Source organism: Lepus europaeus, chromosome 12 (assembly GCF_033115175.1).
Source record: "Lepus europaeus isolate LE1 chromosome 12, mLepTim1.pri, whole genome shotgun sequence".
NCBI lineage: Eukaryota > Metazoa > Chordata > Mammalia > Lagomorpha > Leporidae > Lepus > Lepus europaeus.
This window is the reverse complement of record NC_084838.1, coordinates 2,253,720-2,266,511: the sequence shown is the minus strand read 5'-3', so window position 1 is coordinate 2,266,511 and position 12,792 is coordinate 2,253,720. Positions and strand designations below refer to the sequence as shown.

The 12,792-nt window shown below is 68.6% G+C and overlaps 1 protein-coding gene across 1 annotated transcript in view; it reads left to right on the top strand.

The window, feature by feature from the left end:
- The window catches only part of COL5A1 (collagen type V alpha 1 chain), a 65,553-nt gene extending 55,003 nt beyond the window's left edge, over window positions 1-10,550 (top strand). The window contains exons 58-60 of the mRNA XM_062208416.1: window positions 3,223-3,291; window positions 6,020-6,253; window positions 9,937-10,550. Coding sequence (XP_062064400.1) covers window positions 3,223-3,291; window positions 6,020-6,253; window positions 9,937-10,083 — 450 coding nt within the window. The 3' untranslated portion in view covers window positions 10,084-10,550. The remainder of the gene's footprint in view (window positions 1-3,222; window positions 3,292-6,019; window positions 6,254-9,936) is intronic.
- Window positions 10,551-12,792: the final 2,242 nt, after the last annotated feature.

The window sequence follows — 12,792 nt, the reverse complement described above, 5'->3', positions numbered from 1 at the left end:
TTCCCTGCGCTGGGCAGGAGCCAGGAACCCCTCCGGGTCTGCCTGGGCGGCAGGGGCTCAAGCACTTGGGCCGTCACCGCTGCCGCCCAGGGCGCGCCTGAGCAGGGAGCCGGTCAGGGGCTGCAGGGGGCTCGGTGGCCGAGCAGTGCAGTGGCTTCGTGCAGCCCAGAGGCGCAGGCGGGAGACGGGCGGCTGCCACCCCCGCCCCTGCCCACACCGCCCAGCGATTCCAGCGTTTCCCTGCCCGAGAGCCCCGGATGCTGTGAGGGCCCGATGGGGCGGGCGGAGCGGGGCCCAGAGCCCCTCCTGAGCCGCCGGCCTGATGGCTGACTTCCACGGGTGTGCCCCCATCCCCCAAAGTGGTCCTGCAGAGTTCGGGCTGTGTGGAGAGGTGCCGAGTCATGGGATTTCACAGAATGTCACCCAAGTGGTCTCCGGGGCTGGCGGGGCCTCAGGTCTGCAGCGGGAGTGTGTGTGCCCGTGTGGCAGGTGGAGGGTGGGGGGTGTGTGTGTGTGCATGTGGGCGGGTGGAGGGTAGGGGGTGCGTGTGTGCCCGTGCAGCAGGTGTGTGTGTGTGCGTGTGGGCGGGTGGAGGCTGGGGGGTGTGTATGTGCCATTGTGGCAGGTGTGTGTGTGTGCGTGGGGGGGTGGGGGGTGCGCGTGTGTGCCCGTGTGGCAGGTGTGTGTGTGTGTGCGCCCAGGGGGTGGGTGTGTATGGAAGAGTGTGTGCACGCATGTACACGCAGGGTGTGTGTGTGTGGGTTTGCACGTGGGGCAAGTGTGCATAGAAAGATGAGTGTGCACACGGGGTGGACATGAGTGTGCACACGGGGTGTGTGTACGTGGGGCGGCTGTGTATGGAAGGAGCACGTGCATGGCTGTTCACACGGGGTGGACATGAGTGTGCACACGGGGTGTGTGTACGTGGGGCGGCTGTGGATGCAAGGAGCATGTGCATGGCTGTCCACATGGGGTGGACGTGAGTGTGCACACGGGGTGTGTGTACGTGCGGCGGCTGTGGATGGAAGGAGCGTGTGCATGGCTGTCCACACGGGGTGGACATGAGTGTGCACACGGGGTGTGTGTACGTGGGGCGGCTGTGGATGGAAGGAGCACGTGCATGGCTGTCCACACGGGGTGGACATGAGTGTGCACAGGGGGGCATATATGTGTGGGTGTGCGTGTGGGAGTACACATGGGTGGACATGTGTGTGCACATGGGTGGGTGTGTATGGAAGGGTGTGTGTGGACATGCACGCAGGGTGGATGTGTGTGCATGGACACGTGTGGATGGACACGCGTGTGCATGGACACGTGTGTGTGTGTGTGTGGACGGGACACGTTGGTTTGTGTGTGTGCACAGGCGTGTGCTGCTGTTTCTGCACGGGCCGCCTTGGCCCAGAGCAGGGAGCAGGACGAGGTCTTTGCGTCACTCACTGGGAAGACGACCGGGACCCAGGCTCTGCCCTGCGTCGGCCGGAGCAGACCGCCCCCCCCAGGGCCATGACGCCCTGGACCGGCTGGTTCGTTCTTTAAGAAACAAAGGTTTATTTATTTATTTGAAAGGGTTACAAAGAGAGAGAGAGAGAGGTCTTCCATCTGCTAGTTCACTCCCCAAATGGCAGCAATGGCCGGAGCTGGGCCAGGAGCCAGGAGCTCCATCCGGGTCTTCCACGCGGGTGCAGGGGCCCGAGCACCTGGGCCATCTTCTGCTGCTCTCCCAGGCCACAGCAGGGAGCTGGACTGGAAGTGGAGCAGCTGGGACTTGAACCCCTCCCCCATACTGGATGCCGGCGTGGCAGGTGGCAGCTTTACGTGCGGTGCCACGGCGTTGGCCCTGGGTGGCTGGTTCTTGTCACCACCCCAGTCACGTTTGGACCCCACAGTGCAGCATGGGGCCGGCCCAGTGCCCGTGTGCTGCACACGCGTGCGAACGGCCCTGCCCCGAGAAAGCAGCTCCTACAGGAGCCACTGAGTCTGCCCCGGGGGCCCCGACCTGCTGGTCCCTGAGTCACACCGCAAACGTGGCTGGAGGCAACACCACCGGGGCCACGCCCAGCTGGAGGCGGCAGGAGCTGAGCGGGGGTGGGGGGACGGGAGATTCGTGGGGCCCCTGCTCCCCTGCAGTTGCTTTCTCTCCTGCATTCCCAGCCACAGCCCCCACGCCACAGGCAAGGTCACGGGATTCCACTTTCTCCTTCGTGGGAGGCCCAGAGCCAGAGGCAGCCAGGAAGGGGGCTTCTTGTCCTGTGGCCCTCTGGCCTCTGCAGGGCCTCCCTGCTGGGGAATCCCCAGAGCCAGGCTTTCCTGGCCGGCCGGGCGGCCTGGGGCCCCGGTGGCCAGTCCACCCACGGACAAGGGGGGCCCCAGCCTCCTTGGACCCAGAGGAGTTGGAAGCAGGAGCCGGGGTGACCTCAGGCCTCCCCTGTTCCCCGCCCCTCACCCCGGGATCAGAACTTGATTGGAAGCAGCCATTTGGAATCGAGTAGGGCTGGGCCGGGAGGCCGACTGGGCATCCCTCTGCCTCCAGTGGGCCCCGTCCAGCTGCTTGGGTTCCATGCCAGCCCGGAAGGGGAGGCGAGGGGAGTCATCAAGGAAGCAGACCCCTGCCTGCTCGCTGTGAGCACTTGGGGCCTGGGTCGCAAGCAGAGACGCCCCCATGGGACCCGGGACCCAGGCTGGGCCCAGACTGAGCCCGGCGGCTCCCCACCCCCACCCTGCCTGTGGCCGGCGCCTCGCAGTCCCCTTCTGGGAGGGGTGGATGCACTTGGCCGCTGTGATGAGGGGGTGGGCTCTGCCCTGCAGTTCCCAGAGGCACTGGGGGGTGCCTGGGAAGACCCTGCCTCCCCCCAGCACACACCACACACACACACACACGCATGTGTCCCAGCCGCCCGTGAGCAAACCTCGTCTCTCGTCCTCCACCCCTTGCTGGCGACTCCCCCAGCACCCACAGCCGTGGGCAGTCACCCCGGGGGCCGTGTCCCCGGCCGGGCAGCACGGGTGGGCCTGGGGCAGGGGAGGACAAGTAACCCCGTAACCCTCTCGCTCTCTGTTTCTCTCCCCGCCCACGCCCGCTGCTCCTCGTGCAGGCCAGGATCACTGCTTGGCCCAAGGAAAACCCAGGCTCCTGGTTCAGTGAATTCAAGCGCGGGAAGCTGGTAAGGTGGCCTCCGGGTCCCCTGCGGTGTGGTTTCAAGCTGCCCGTCTCGTATCTTGCAGAGTAAAATGGCCCGCTGGCCCAAAGAGCAGCCTTCCACCTGGTATAGTCAGTACAAGCGAGGCGCGCTGGTGAGTGGTCCCTGGGCTGCCGCACGGCTCTGCATGCCCGGCCGCACCTGCTGCTCCCCTTGGCTGGACCGCTGCCCGTCACGTGACAGCAGGGCTCCGCGAGGGCGTGGGGGCCCTTGCTCCGCCCCCCCGCACCACCCGACCAGAGCCCCTGCCCACCCTGGTTTTCGGTTGATGGCTGGGGGCGGCCCCCACGCCAGAGCACAGGACTTGAGGTCAGAGACTCTAGGAGTGGGGGGAGGGCCCGTGGGGACCTGGCCTCAGTGCCCCCCACATGCCCCACGTGGCTGGGTCTCTAACTTCCGGGGAGCGCGTCTGACATAATGGGCACCCCGAGATGAAAAGGTGTGGCCTCCCCTCGGAAGGACCCACCGGGGTCACTCCCTGCAAGAGCCAGGCTGGACTTCCCCACGCGAGCGAGGCCTTGGCCGCGTCCACGATGCTCACACGGCGCCTCCGATCGTGGGTGCAGAGCGGAAGTCCTCGGCTTCCTGCTGGCAGGCTGAAGGCAGGATTGTGGGCCACGCCGCGCAGGGGCCGTGTGGAGCCCGTGCCTCCCTTCCTCTGTCCCTTTGCACGCTGCCGACACGGGCCCAGGAGGCAGCTCTGGGTTCCACAGCTCCCAGCCTGGCCGTCACCGGCAGCGCTGCCCCCAGGTGCCAGCCCCAGCCTCTCTGGGTGGGCACAGAGGCCACGCATCCCCCGAGAGCCAGGGCTCCTCCGCTCTGTCCCCACCTTTGCTGCCCCTCGCACCCTGGCCTGCAGCACCGCTGGCCCTCGGGGTTGCACCTGCTGCGCTACTGATGCCCCGAGCACTGCGCCAGCCGGGGCCGCCTTCCCCCGGCTTCCTCTGCTGTTCCCTCCCAGGGACTGAGTTTGCCTCTCCCCGCCCTTCCCCACCTCCCCTGTGCTGTCCTCAACCTGAGCTGCCGGCACACAGAAGGACCTGAGACACACCCGGGAGGGGAGTGGGCGGGGTCAGGTAGAGAACGAGCCCCGCCCCGGGGAGGCGGCCGGCCCCCTCTGTGCTCCCACGGTCACCGCCTCCCCTCCTCCTGGAGGACCCCGGCTCCAAACAGGCCGCTCCCGCCCCAAGCCCACTTCCCGGCCCAGAGGCAGGGGTGTGGCCGCCCACCTCCGCCTCTGTCCTGTTTCAGCTGGTGAGCCATGGGGACAGCCCTGTCCCTGGGACTTGGGGGCCGGCCATGTGCTCCAGCTGTGATGCCCCAAGTGGACAGGAGGCACTCAGACGGGTCCCCTGGGAAGCCGGGGAGGCCGGGCGACCCCCTGGAAACCGTGCTTCCCTGCCGCGCGCCCTGTGCCGGGCAGGACCCTCGGCCCGGGGCCCTGGGCTCCCACAGCCAGGCACTCAGGTCCTTCTGTGTCCGGTGCCGCCCGCTGGCCTCTCCGGCACGCACCCCCCTCTTGAGTCAGTCACACGTCCTCCTGGAGGAGCCCGATGGCCCGGCCGCTGGTTGGTATCCGTTCCTTCCGCAGGCTCCGACGGTGACGCCATTGCTGTGCCCGACGGCACTGTGTGTGCCGGAGGCTTGGGCCCTGGGCGCACGAACAGGGCTCCCGGCTCGCTCTAGCGATAGCAGGTGGCACGGTGGTGGCCCCTGCCCCGCCCCTGCCCCGCGTGCAGCCACTCCAGCAGGCGGGGCTGTCATCTTCGTGGGCTGGACACGGGGGTGGGTGGGGTGCGGGGCCCCACCCCACGGGGTGGGAACCACTTGCACTTGCGAAAGAGATGCAGAGGCTGAGACCTCCCCCCTCTCGGGCCCCCGGCCCCACGCCTGGCCGAGCTCAGGGCCGAGCTGTTGAACCCCAGCCGGGGACGCTGGAGAAGCCGCTGGGAAGTGGCGCACTGGCGTGCGCCGTGGAGGGCGGGCTTTCAGTGGCGGGCAGGCAGGTCCACCGGCTCCAGGGCTGCCTGTGACAGGGCCGAGGCGGAGCTAATGGAGCCCCGGGGCCCAGCACTGGCACGGGCAGATGTGGGCTCTCTCATGGCGAGGCCAGAGGCCATCCCCAGGGACCCCTGGTCACCCAGCCATCTGTATCGCCCTGATCACCCCCACCAGCACCACCACGGACGGTCACAGAGCAGGGGGGAGGGGAGGCCCCAGAGAACCCTGGCCCCATGGGTGTGCAGAGCCTGTGTCCCAGGCTGTCGGGGCCGCTGTGGGAGCAGCTCCCATGTCAGGGTGGTGCCCACTGCCTGGACACCGGAGACCCGACAGCCACACACGGGTGCGGCAGAGGCCAGCACCGTGTCCCAGGCAGAAGCGGGAGGAGGGGGGTCAGGCGGGTTCACGGGGCGGGCAGCTGCCGTGGGTGCTGCAAGTGGCCGCTGGCCCCGGGGCCGCTGGGCTGCTGCCTCTGAGAGGCCGTTAGCCACAAAGCAGCCTCGCTCAAGCTCGCCAGTCCCTGGAATAGGCGCCGGGGCCCGGCACTGAGCCGGGGGTTCACCGCCTGCCCCTCCGAGCTTACGGGGAAGAGGGCGAGGGGGGTGGATCAGGTGCAGGAACACCTAACCCGGGCGGGCTTCCTGGAGGAACCAGCCTGGAGGGTCTAGCCGGCCAAGGAGGAGGGGGAGGAGTATTTGAATCCGCAGGAGACCAGGCGTGGGTCCTGGTTCACTTTGGGGGAACCATGGTGTGGGGCTGGGTGAGTTCCGGGCAGTTCGGGGACCCGTCTGCCCGGCTGAGCCCCACCTCCCCGCCCCCAGCTCTCCTACGTGGACGCGGAGGGCAACCCCGTGGGCGTGGTGCAGATGACTTTCCTGCGGCTGCTGAGCGCCTCCGCCCACCAGAACGTCACCTACCACTGCTACCAGTCGGTGGCCTGGCAGGACGCCGCCACGGGCAGCTACGACAAGGCCATGCGCTTCCTGGGCTCCAACGACGAGGAGATGTCCCATGACAACAACCCCTACATCCGCGCCCTGGTGGACGGCTGCGCTGTGAGTGTCGCCCCGAGCGCCCCCGGGACCCCCACAAGGCGCCTGCCCCGGGCGGCTCAGCCTGGAGCAGGCAGGTCCAGCTCCCAACCGGGAGAGCCAGGGTGGCCAGAGTGAAGCCTGCTCCTGAGAACGTGGCGTCACCATGGCCTGGCTCACGGCAGCTCCCTGTGGGGCAGGGTCTGGAGGCCGCGTAGACGCTGCACCCCCTACCCCGGCCCGGGTCAGCCGTGTGTCCGCACGTAGGGGAGGGGGCCGGTTCTGCTGAGACCCTGGCAGGTCTCCCTGGGTCCCACCGCCACAGCCAACGTCAGAACCCTGCTCTTGACTCTGCCAGCCCCTCCCCCAGGCCAGCACCCACAGGGGTGGGGCCGGTGTCCGTTCCACCCCTTCCACTTGCCCCAGCCCAGGCCCAGCGTCCAGGGCCGGCCTGCGCTGAGCCCTGGTCTGGGTGGGGGCCCCCATGGAAAACAGCTTGGCCAGTGGGCCAGGCAGGCCCTCGGCCCCCGGCTCCATGCAGGACCTCTCCCCCTGGACTTCTAGGCCACTCAGACCCCTGGGTCCCTCTGGCTCCCCCTGCCCCCAGCCACCACCCCCCCAAGGCGGTCACACCTGGGGAAGGGGGTCCCTGAGCACGCGACGTGTCCCCTGCCAGGACTTCTGTGCCCTGTGGAGCTGGGCCAGACTCGAAGGCTGCTTCCTTCCCTCTGCCGAGGGGACCTGGTACTGTCCAGCCCGGCCACGGCCACCAAGGTTTCTACAGAGTGGGGCTCAGCATGCTGACCCTGACCCAGGCCTGGGGCTGCTGCCGGCCCTGCCCTGCCCCCGCCCCGCCCCCCTCTCCTAGGGTGGGGTCTCTTTCTGACCACCCCCGGAGCAGCTTTGTGGGTTAACAGGGAGCTGGTTCACTCCCCAAACGCCCCCAATAGCCAGGCCAGGACCGGACCCAGGCCCGGAGCCAGGGACTCTGCCTGGGCCTCTGTGTTAGTGGCAGGGACCCAAGGACTTGAATGCTCGCAGGAAACTGGATGGAAAGCAGAGGGGCTGGGACTGACGCCATCACCTCCCCTGCAGGGTGCGGGGATCCCGAGTGGGCTTCCCTGCCTGCACCGCGGCACCCTGCCCCCATGTCTCTTAAAGTTCCCTCCCCTCATCCCAGCCGCAGAACCGGGAGGGCCCAGGCGTGTCCGGCAGTTACCCTCAGGTGCAGGGTAGTGTCCCAGCCTGGGCAGTGCCGACCTGGGGGCTAGCGGGCTCGGCTGCAGGGCCGTCTCCAGCCACATCCCTGCCCACGCCCTGACAGCTGTGGCCCCTGCCCGGGTGGGACAGCCCACGCCGACTCTGGACTTGGCCACCCGCTGCCCGGTCCAGCTGTTCTCCAACACAAAGCTGGCCATGCAGATCTGAGAAGCTCCGATGCTCTTGCTGCCACCCCAAGCGGTCACCTCCCGGCTCTGGGGGGTCCTTGTGCATCTCGGGATGCAGAGGCACCCTTAGCATTGTGGGAATATCCGGGCTGGACTCTGGCCCGGGGCTCCGACCCCAGAACGGGGTGAATTCTGGAAAGAAGAGGTTCTTTGAGAAGGCGAGCGGCTGCCCGGCCGGCAGGAACGTGGGGTCAGCAGTAGGCAGGGGAACTGTAGGTGGAGGCAGGGCCAGGGCATCCGCGGGGAGCCACCTGCAGCCTGGTGCAGCCGCGCTGGCCCGGGCCCTGCTCGCCCCCAACTCCTGGCAAGTGCAGCCATAGCTGGAGGAGACACGACTCCCATTAATCACCGGGTTGCCCAGCGCTGGGAGGCCGCCCAATTCACTCGGTAATAACAGCCGAGAAATTGGAACTCTGGTGCAGGCACCCCGAGGCCGCACAGGCCCGGCCCACAGGGAAGCACGAATTACCGGGCAGGAGCGGGGAGGGCTGTGCCGTGCAGATCCCCTTGTCTGCACAGCTCCGGGCGCCTCCCAGGGCCACTGCCAGCCGTAATGGTTATTTATGCCCCAGGAATAACGGGGTGTCGGAGCGCGAGGGCACCTGCTTCCCTCCGCCCCTCGCTAAGCGCTCTGCTAACGGGAGCAGACGGGCCCCATCAATCCCGGGAAATCGCCGCTGGCTCAGCCTTCGCCTCCGGTCCCCCGGGCGGGAAAGAGACCAGTGCTCTGCCGCCACCCAGGTCACAGGCTCCTGTGCCGCCGGCACCGCCGGTGGGGGACTCTGGTTCGCTCACTTTCTGGCCCAAGGCCCGGGGAGACGGGGACTGGATGGCAGAGGTGGCCTCCAGCCGCACCCTCACTGTCCAGCCCACCCTCCCCCGCAGCTCAGGGGAGCCCCCAGCCAGGCCGGTCACAGGGCGCTGGCTTCCTCGAAACTCTGCTCGTGGGTGGCCATCAGCGTTTATACTGTGGAGGTCCCGGGCCCCCCTGTGCCCCCTGGGACGCAGACAGCGAACCTTGGCCACCAGAACTGGCTGGGGCCCCGGCTTCCCACAGCGCGGGTTCCGAAGCCCAGCCTGAGGCTAAGGGGCAGGTGGGGCTGTGCAGGGAGCAGCGGTTGCCCCAGGGATGTGAGTCCCAGCTGTGCTGTCCCCCCTGCACCCCGGCACAGAGGGGACGCCCGTCAGGTCTAGGGGTGCCTGGCGGGAGCACGGGCCGGACAGGGGAGGGGTCCCTCCGGGAAGCTGGGGTGCCCCTGCAGGCGGGGGGCTGAGTCTTCACGCCCTCGCTCTGACCCTACATGAAGCCGGCCCAGGACCCCGCAGCTTTCCCGGGTCGGACGTGTGCAGGCGGCTTGGCCGGGAGGCCTGGCTCCGAGTCTGTGTGGGTCTGTTCCTGGGGCCATGACCCCGGGCCCCAGGCAGGGCTGGGCAGCCCCCGAGTGGGCCAGCAGGGTCCCACCTCCTCACCCCATCACCGGCCTCGGGAGGCCTAGCCTGACCACAGCAGGGGCCTGAGCAGCCCTGGCATCGGGAGCCCGGGGCACCCACGCCGGCTCCTCCCTGCTCTCCCATTGGATGATTTCCGCAGGGAGGCGGGCAGTGCAGGGAGGCGGGCAGTGCAGGGAGGCCCTACAGGAGGCCCAGATCCAGCTGCGGGCGAGGGTGGGGGCGGCATCGGGGCTGTCCCGAGGGAATGGGAGCGCTGTCCCGGGCTGGTGCAGCCTCGCTGATAGTGGATCTCAGCTTTGGCCTGGGGGCCCGGGCGCCCCAGGACCCGGAGGAGACCCCTCCCAGGAAGCTTCTGTCACCCGAGGCCTGCTCCCCCCCACCCCCGCCACGCCACCCCTCCCATGGCAAGGTGGGGCTGAGGTCCCGGCCTCGGGCAAGGCTGGCCGAGCCAGCACGGTTACCGGGCTCCATACCTCAGTTTGCCGGGTACGCCTTTGTGGAAGGCTCCGGTGCCTCCTGCCCCTGCGTGTGGGAGGGGCCCCCACTTGTGTCCGCACCCGCCGCTGTCGGCATCCCGGGATTTGTCCATTTGGGGAAAGACCCCCTCATGTGAGTCCGCCGTGGGCCCCCGTCCTCCACGGCTGGTCCCGGTGTGGGCTGCCTGGGGTCGCAGGCGCTGTCCCAGGCAGGGGAGGGGGCCGGGGCGCAGAGCTGGGTGCAGGGTCTGGGCAGGTGGGGGAGGGGCAGTGACCCCTGCCCCCCCCAGCAGCCTGGGCGTCCCCTCACCCTGCCCCCACCCCTCTGCAGGCCAGGAAGGGCTACCAGAAGACGGTGCTGGAGCTGGACACCCCCAAGGTGGAGCAGCTGCCCATTGTGGACATCATGTTCAACGACTTCGGTGAAGCCACACAGAAATTCGGATTTGAGGTGGGGCCGGCGTGCTTCATGGGCTAGGAGCCCCCGGTCTCCAGAGAGCAACCTCGTGACCTCAGCACGCCCGCCCCCACTCCCGCCCCGCTCTGGCGGCGCCCGGACCCCAGGCCCAGACAGAGCACGAGGGAGAGAGCCGTGCCCCGCCCGGAGCCGAATCACATGACCTAGCCGCACCACAGCTGCCTGGGGCCGGCCCGTCTACACCGCGAGCCACAGGCAAGGGAGCCACCGCGCCCGCTCTGCCTCCGTGCCGCCGGGGACTGTGGGCACGGGCGGGGCTGGGGCCGCGTCTCTGGCTCTCACTTCCTTCTTAATTCGACTTGAAGATGTGCATTCCCCTTACCTTCCAAAAGTGTCCTGGGCGGGCCTCGCCGAGGTCAGCCGGTGCCACCAAAGCCCCCCCACGGTCCGGCGGGAGCCTCTCCCGTGGACCCACGGTGCTTATGTTTTTGTGAGTTGTGAGTAAATATTTGTATTGTGTTGTCATACGTGTTACGTGTGCCTGTCTCTGACTTGTGCATGGGGGCCAGCACGCGGGGCGAGGCCTCGGGGGTGGGACGCCCCCGCCCCATGGACAGCGCCGGGCCGGAGCCCCCCGCATGTCAGCCCCTGGTTTGCTCCGGACTTTGGTTTGGTGGGGAGGAGACAGAAGCGGCGCGTGCCGGCCGAGCTCCACGGGGAGGCTGCTGGGCGCAGGTGCCTCCCTGTCCACCGTGCATGGCGGTGAGACGCACACCGGTGCTCCCTTCCACGTCTGCGGTGCTATCTCCTGACCCCCGGCGGCCGCACGGGGGTCCCTGGCCGTGCCCGCGCACCTGTCCTCGGTTCTCGCCAACCCCAGGGCCGTGGCACGGCCGGCCAAGGCCTTGATGTGCGAACGCCCACACCCCCAGATGCAGAGACCCTCCCCGCACGGTCCGCGGCGTGCCCACGGCAGACTGTGCCGGTTGCTGAAGGTCTGTGGTGCTAACTTCCGTTTGTTCCAAGAACTGAGATGGAGCCTGGCCCACGCTGCCCACGCTGTGGCCTGGGCAAGAGGCAGAAGAGCCCAGTGAACCCTGGAGTCTCCGCGGGGCTGCCCGGGGCTGCCTCCCGGCGCGGGCCACCTGGATTTCCACCGCAAGTGCCCTGGGGTCGGGGGCCGGAGGACCCCAGGCGGCCCCTTTACTGTGAAAAGCTGCCCGCCTTCCACCTTGGGACAAGCAGCTGGGCCCCCTGGGAGCGAGCTGTCCCCTCCGGTGCTGTCCTCCTGCCCCCGGCACGTGGCTCCGGCTTCCGAGACCTGCGACGCTGGGCCCCAAGCTCCCCAGAGAGCAAGCCTGGCTCCCTTGCCAAAGAACGGCCCCCTCCCCCAAGAGCCCGAGGCCAGCGTGCGCAGTGCCGGCCGCCCTCATCTCCCCGCCGGACAAGCCATCGCGAGGGCTGCGCCGCCCCGTGGGCCCTGCCTAGGTCATGTGGTTCTGCCCCCGCCTCTCGCCCGCCCCAGGCGCCCTCTCGTCCTGTGCCCTCCTCTGCCGTGGGTCCCCGAGTCCTCGTGGTTTGTACCCGTGCTCTCCAGACCACTGTAGCTACGGTATTCTGCAATAAAATGACTTATATTTGCACGACGTCTCTGGGCCTGCTTTGTTCCCCTCCCCGCAGGGCGACTGCACCCCAAAGGGAAATGCTGCCTGTGCCACAGCTGCCCGGGGTCCCCAGGTGCTGGAATGACGTCCTGAGCCCGCCTGTGCTGCCCCTCTTCTGTGTGGCGGGAGCAGACCCCCGCCCCCGTGACTGCCGCGCAGGGGGCGTCTCGCCCCAGCGGCCGACCTGGAGCCCGTGCTGCGTGACCTACGCCTCCTGCTGGGACGTGCAGAGTCCTGCGCCCCACACCGGTCCGCAGGGTGGCCCTGCAGGCTGTGGTTCACCCAGGCCTCCAGGTCACTCCGATGCACGCTCAGGTTGGTCACTTCCAATCCAGTGACCCTGGACTATGCAGAGCTGGCCCTGGGAAGGGAGGCTGCTAACCTGCCGACCTGGGCCAGTCTGCAGGGGAGAGAGCTGGGGGCCCTGGTCACCCAGACCCCAGCACACCGACCTTGTTGGAGACCTGGCATTAGCTGCCTGGGGGATGATGGGGAAGTGGAACGCGGCCGCGCTCCACTGCGCTTGGGAAGCTGTCGTGGGGCAGAGACCAGCTCCGCACAGCACCGCTGGGAACGGTCGGGGGATGGGGGCAGGACCCAGGTCAGGGGCTGCCGTGTCTCGCCCTCTGCAGTTCTCTGCTGCGGCCGGCCGCAAGGTGCTCTGGGGACACCGCTCCGGAAAACACCGGCACGGGTCCGAGCGGCACACCCGAGGTGGTGCCGGGGTCTGTGGGAATGCAGAGAGGCTCGTCGGAGCCAGTCCCTGCGGTGGGATACAGAGGGGAGGCGGAGGCCGGTGGCGGCGTGGTGGGGAGCTGTGGCGTGCGGGGCGGGAGGTGGGAAGCTGAGGGCGGCTCTAAGAGGGTTAGGAGGGAGCGGGTAGGTGACAGCCCTCGGCCCCCAGCCCCCTCGCAGGCAGCTCGTGGGGAGAACACTGCTCAGCCAGCCGGGGGCTGCACCTGCCAGGCAGCACAGATCCACAGACGCCCGTCTGGACTGGGCGAGAGGAGGCGACCAGGACAGAGGAAGCACCCGGCCCCCAGACCTGGACGGAGCCGCTTCTGACCCTGCTGCACCACCAGCCAGGGCCCTCTCCTCCCTGGGT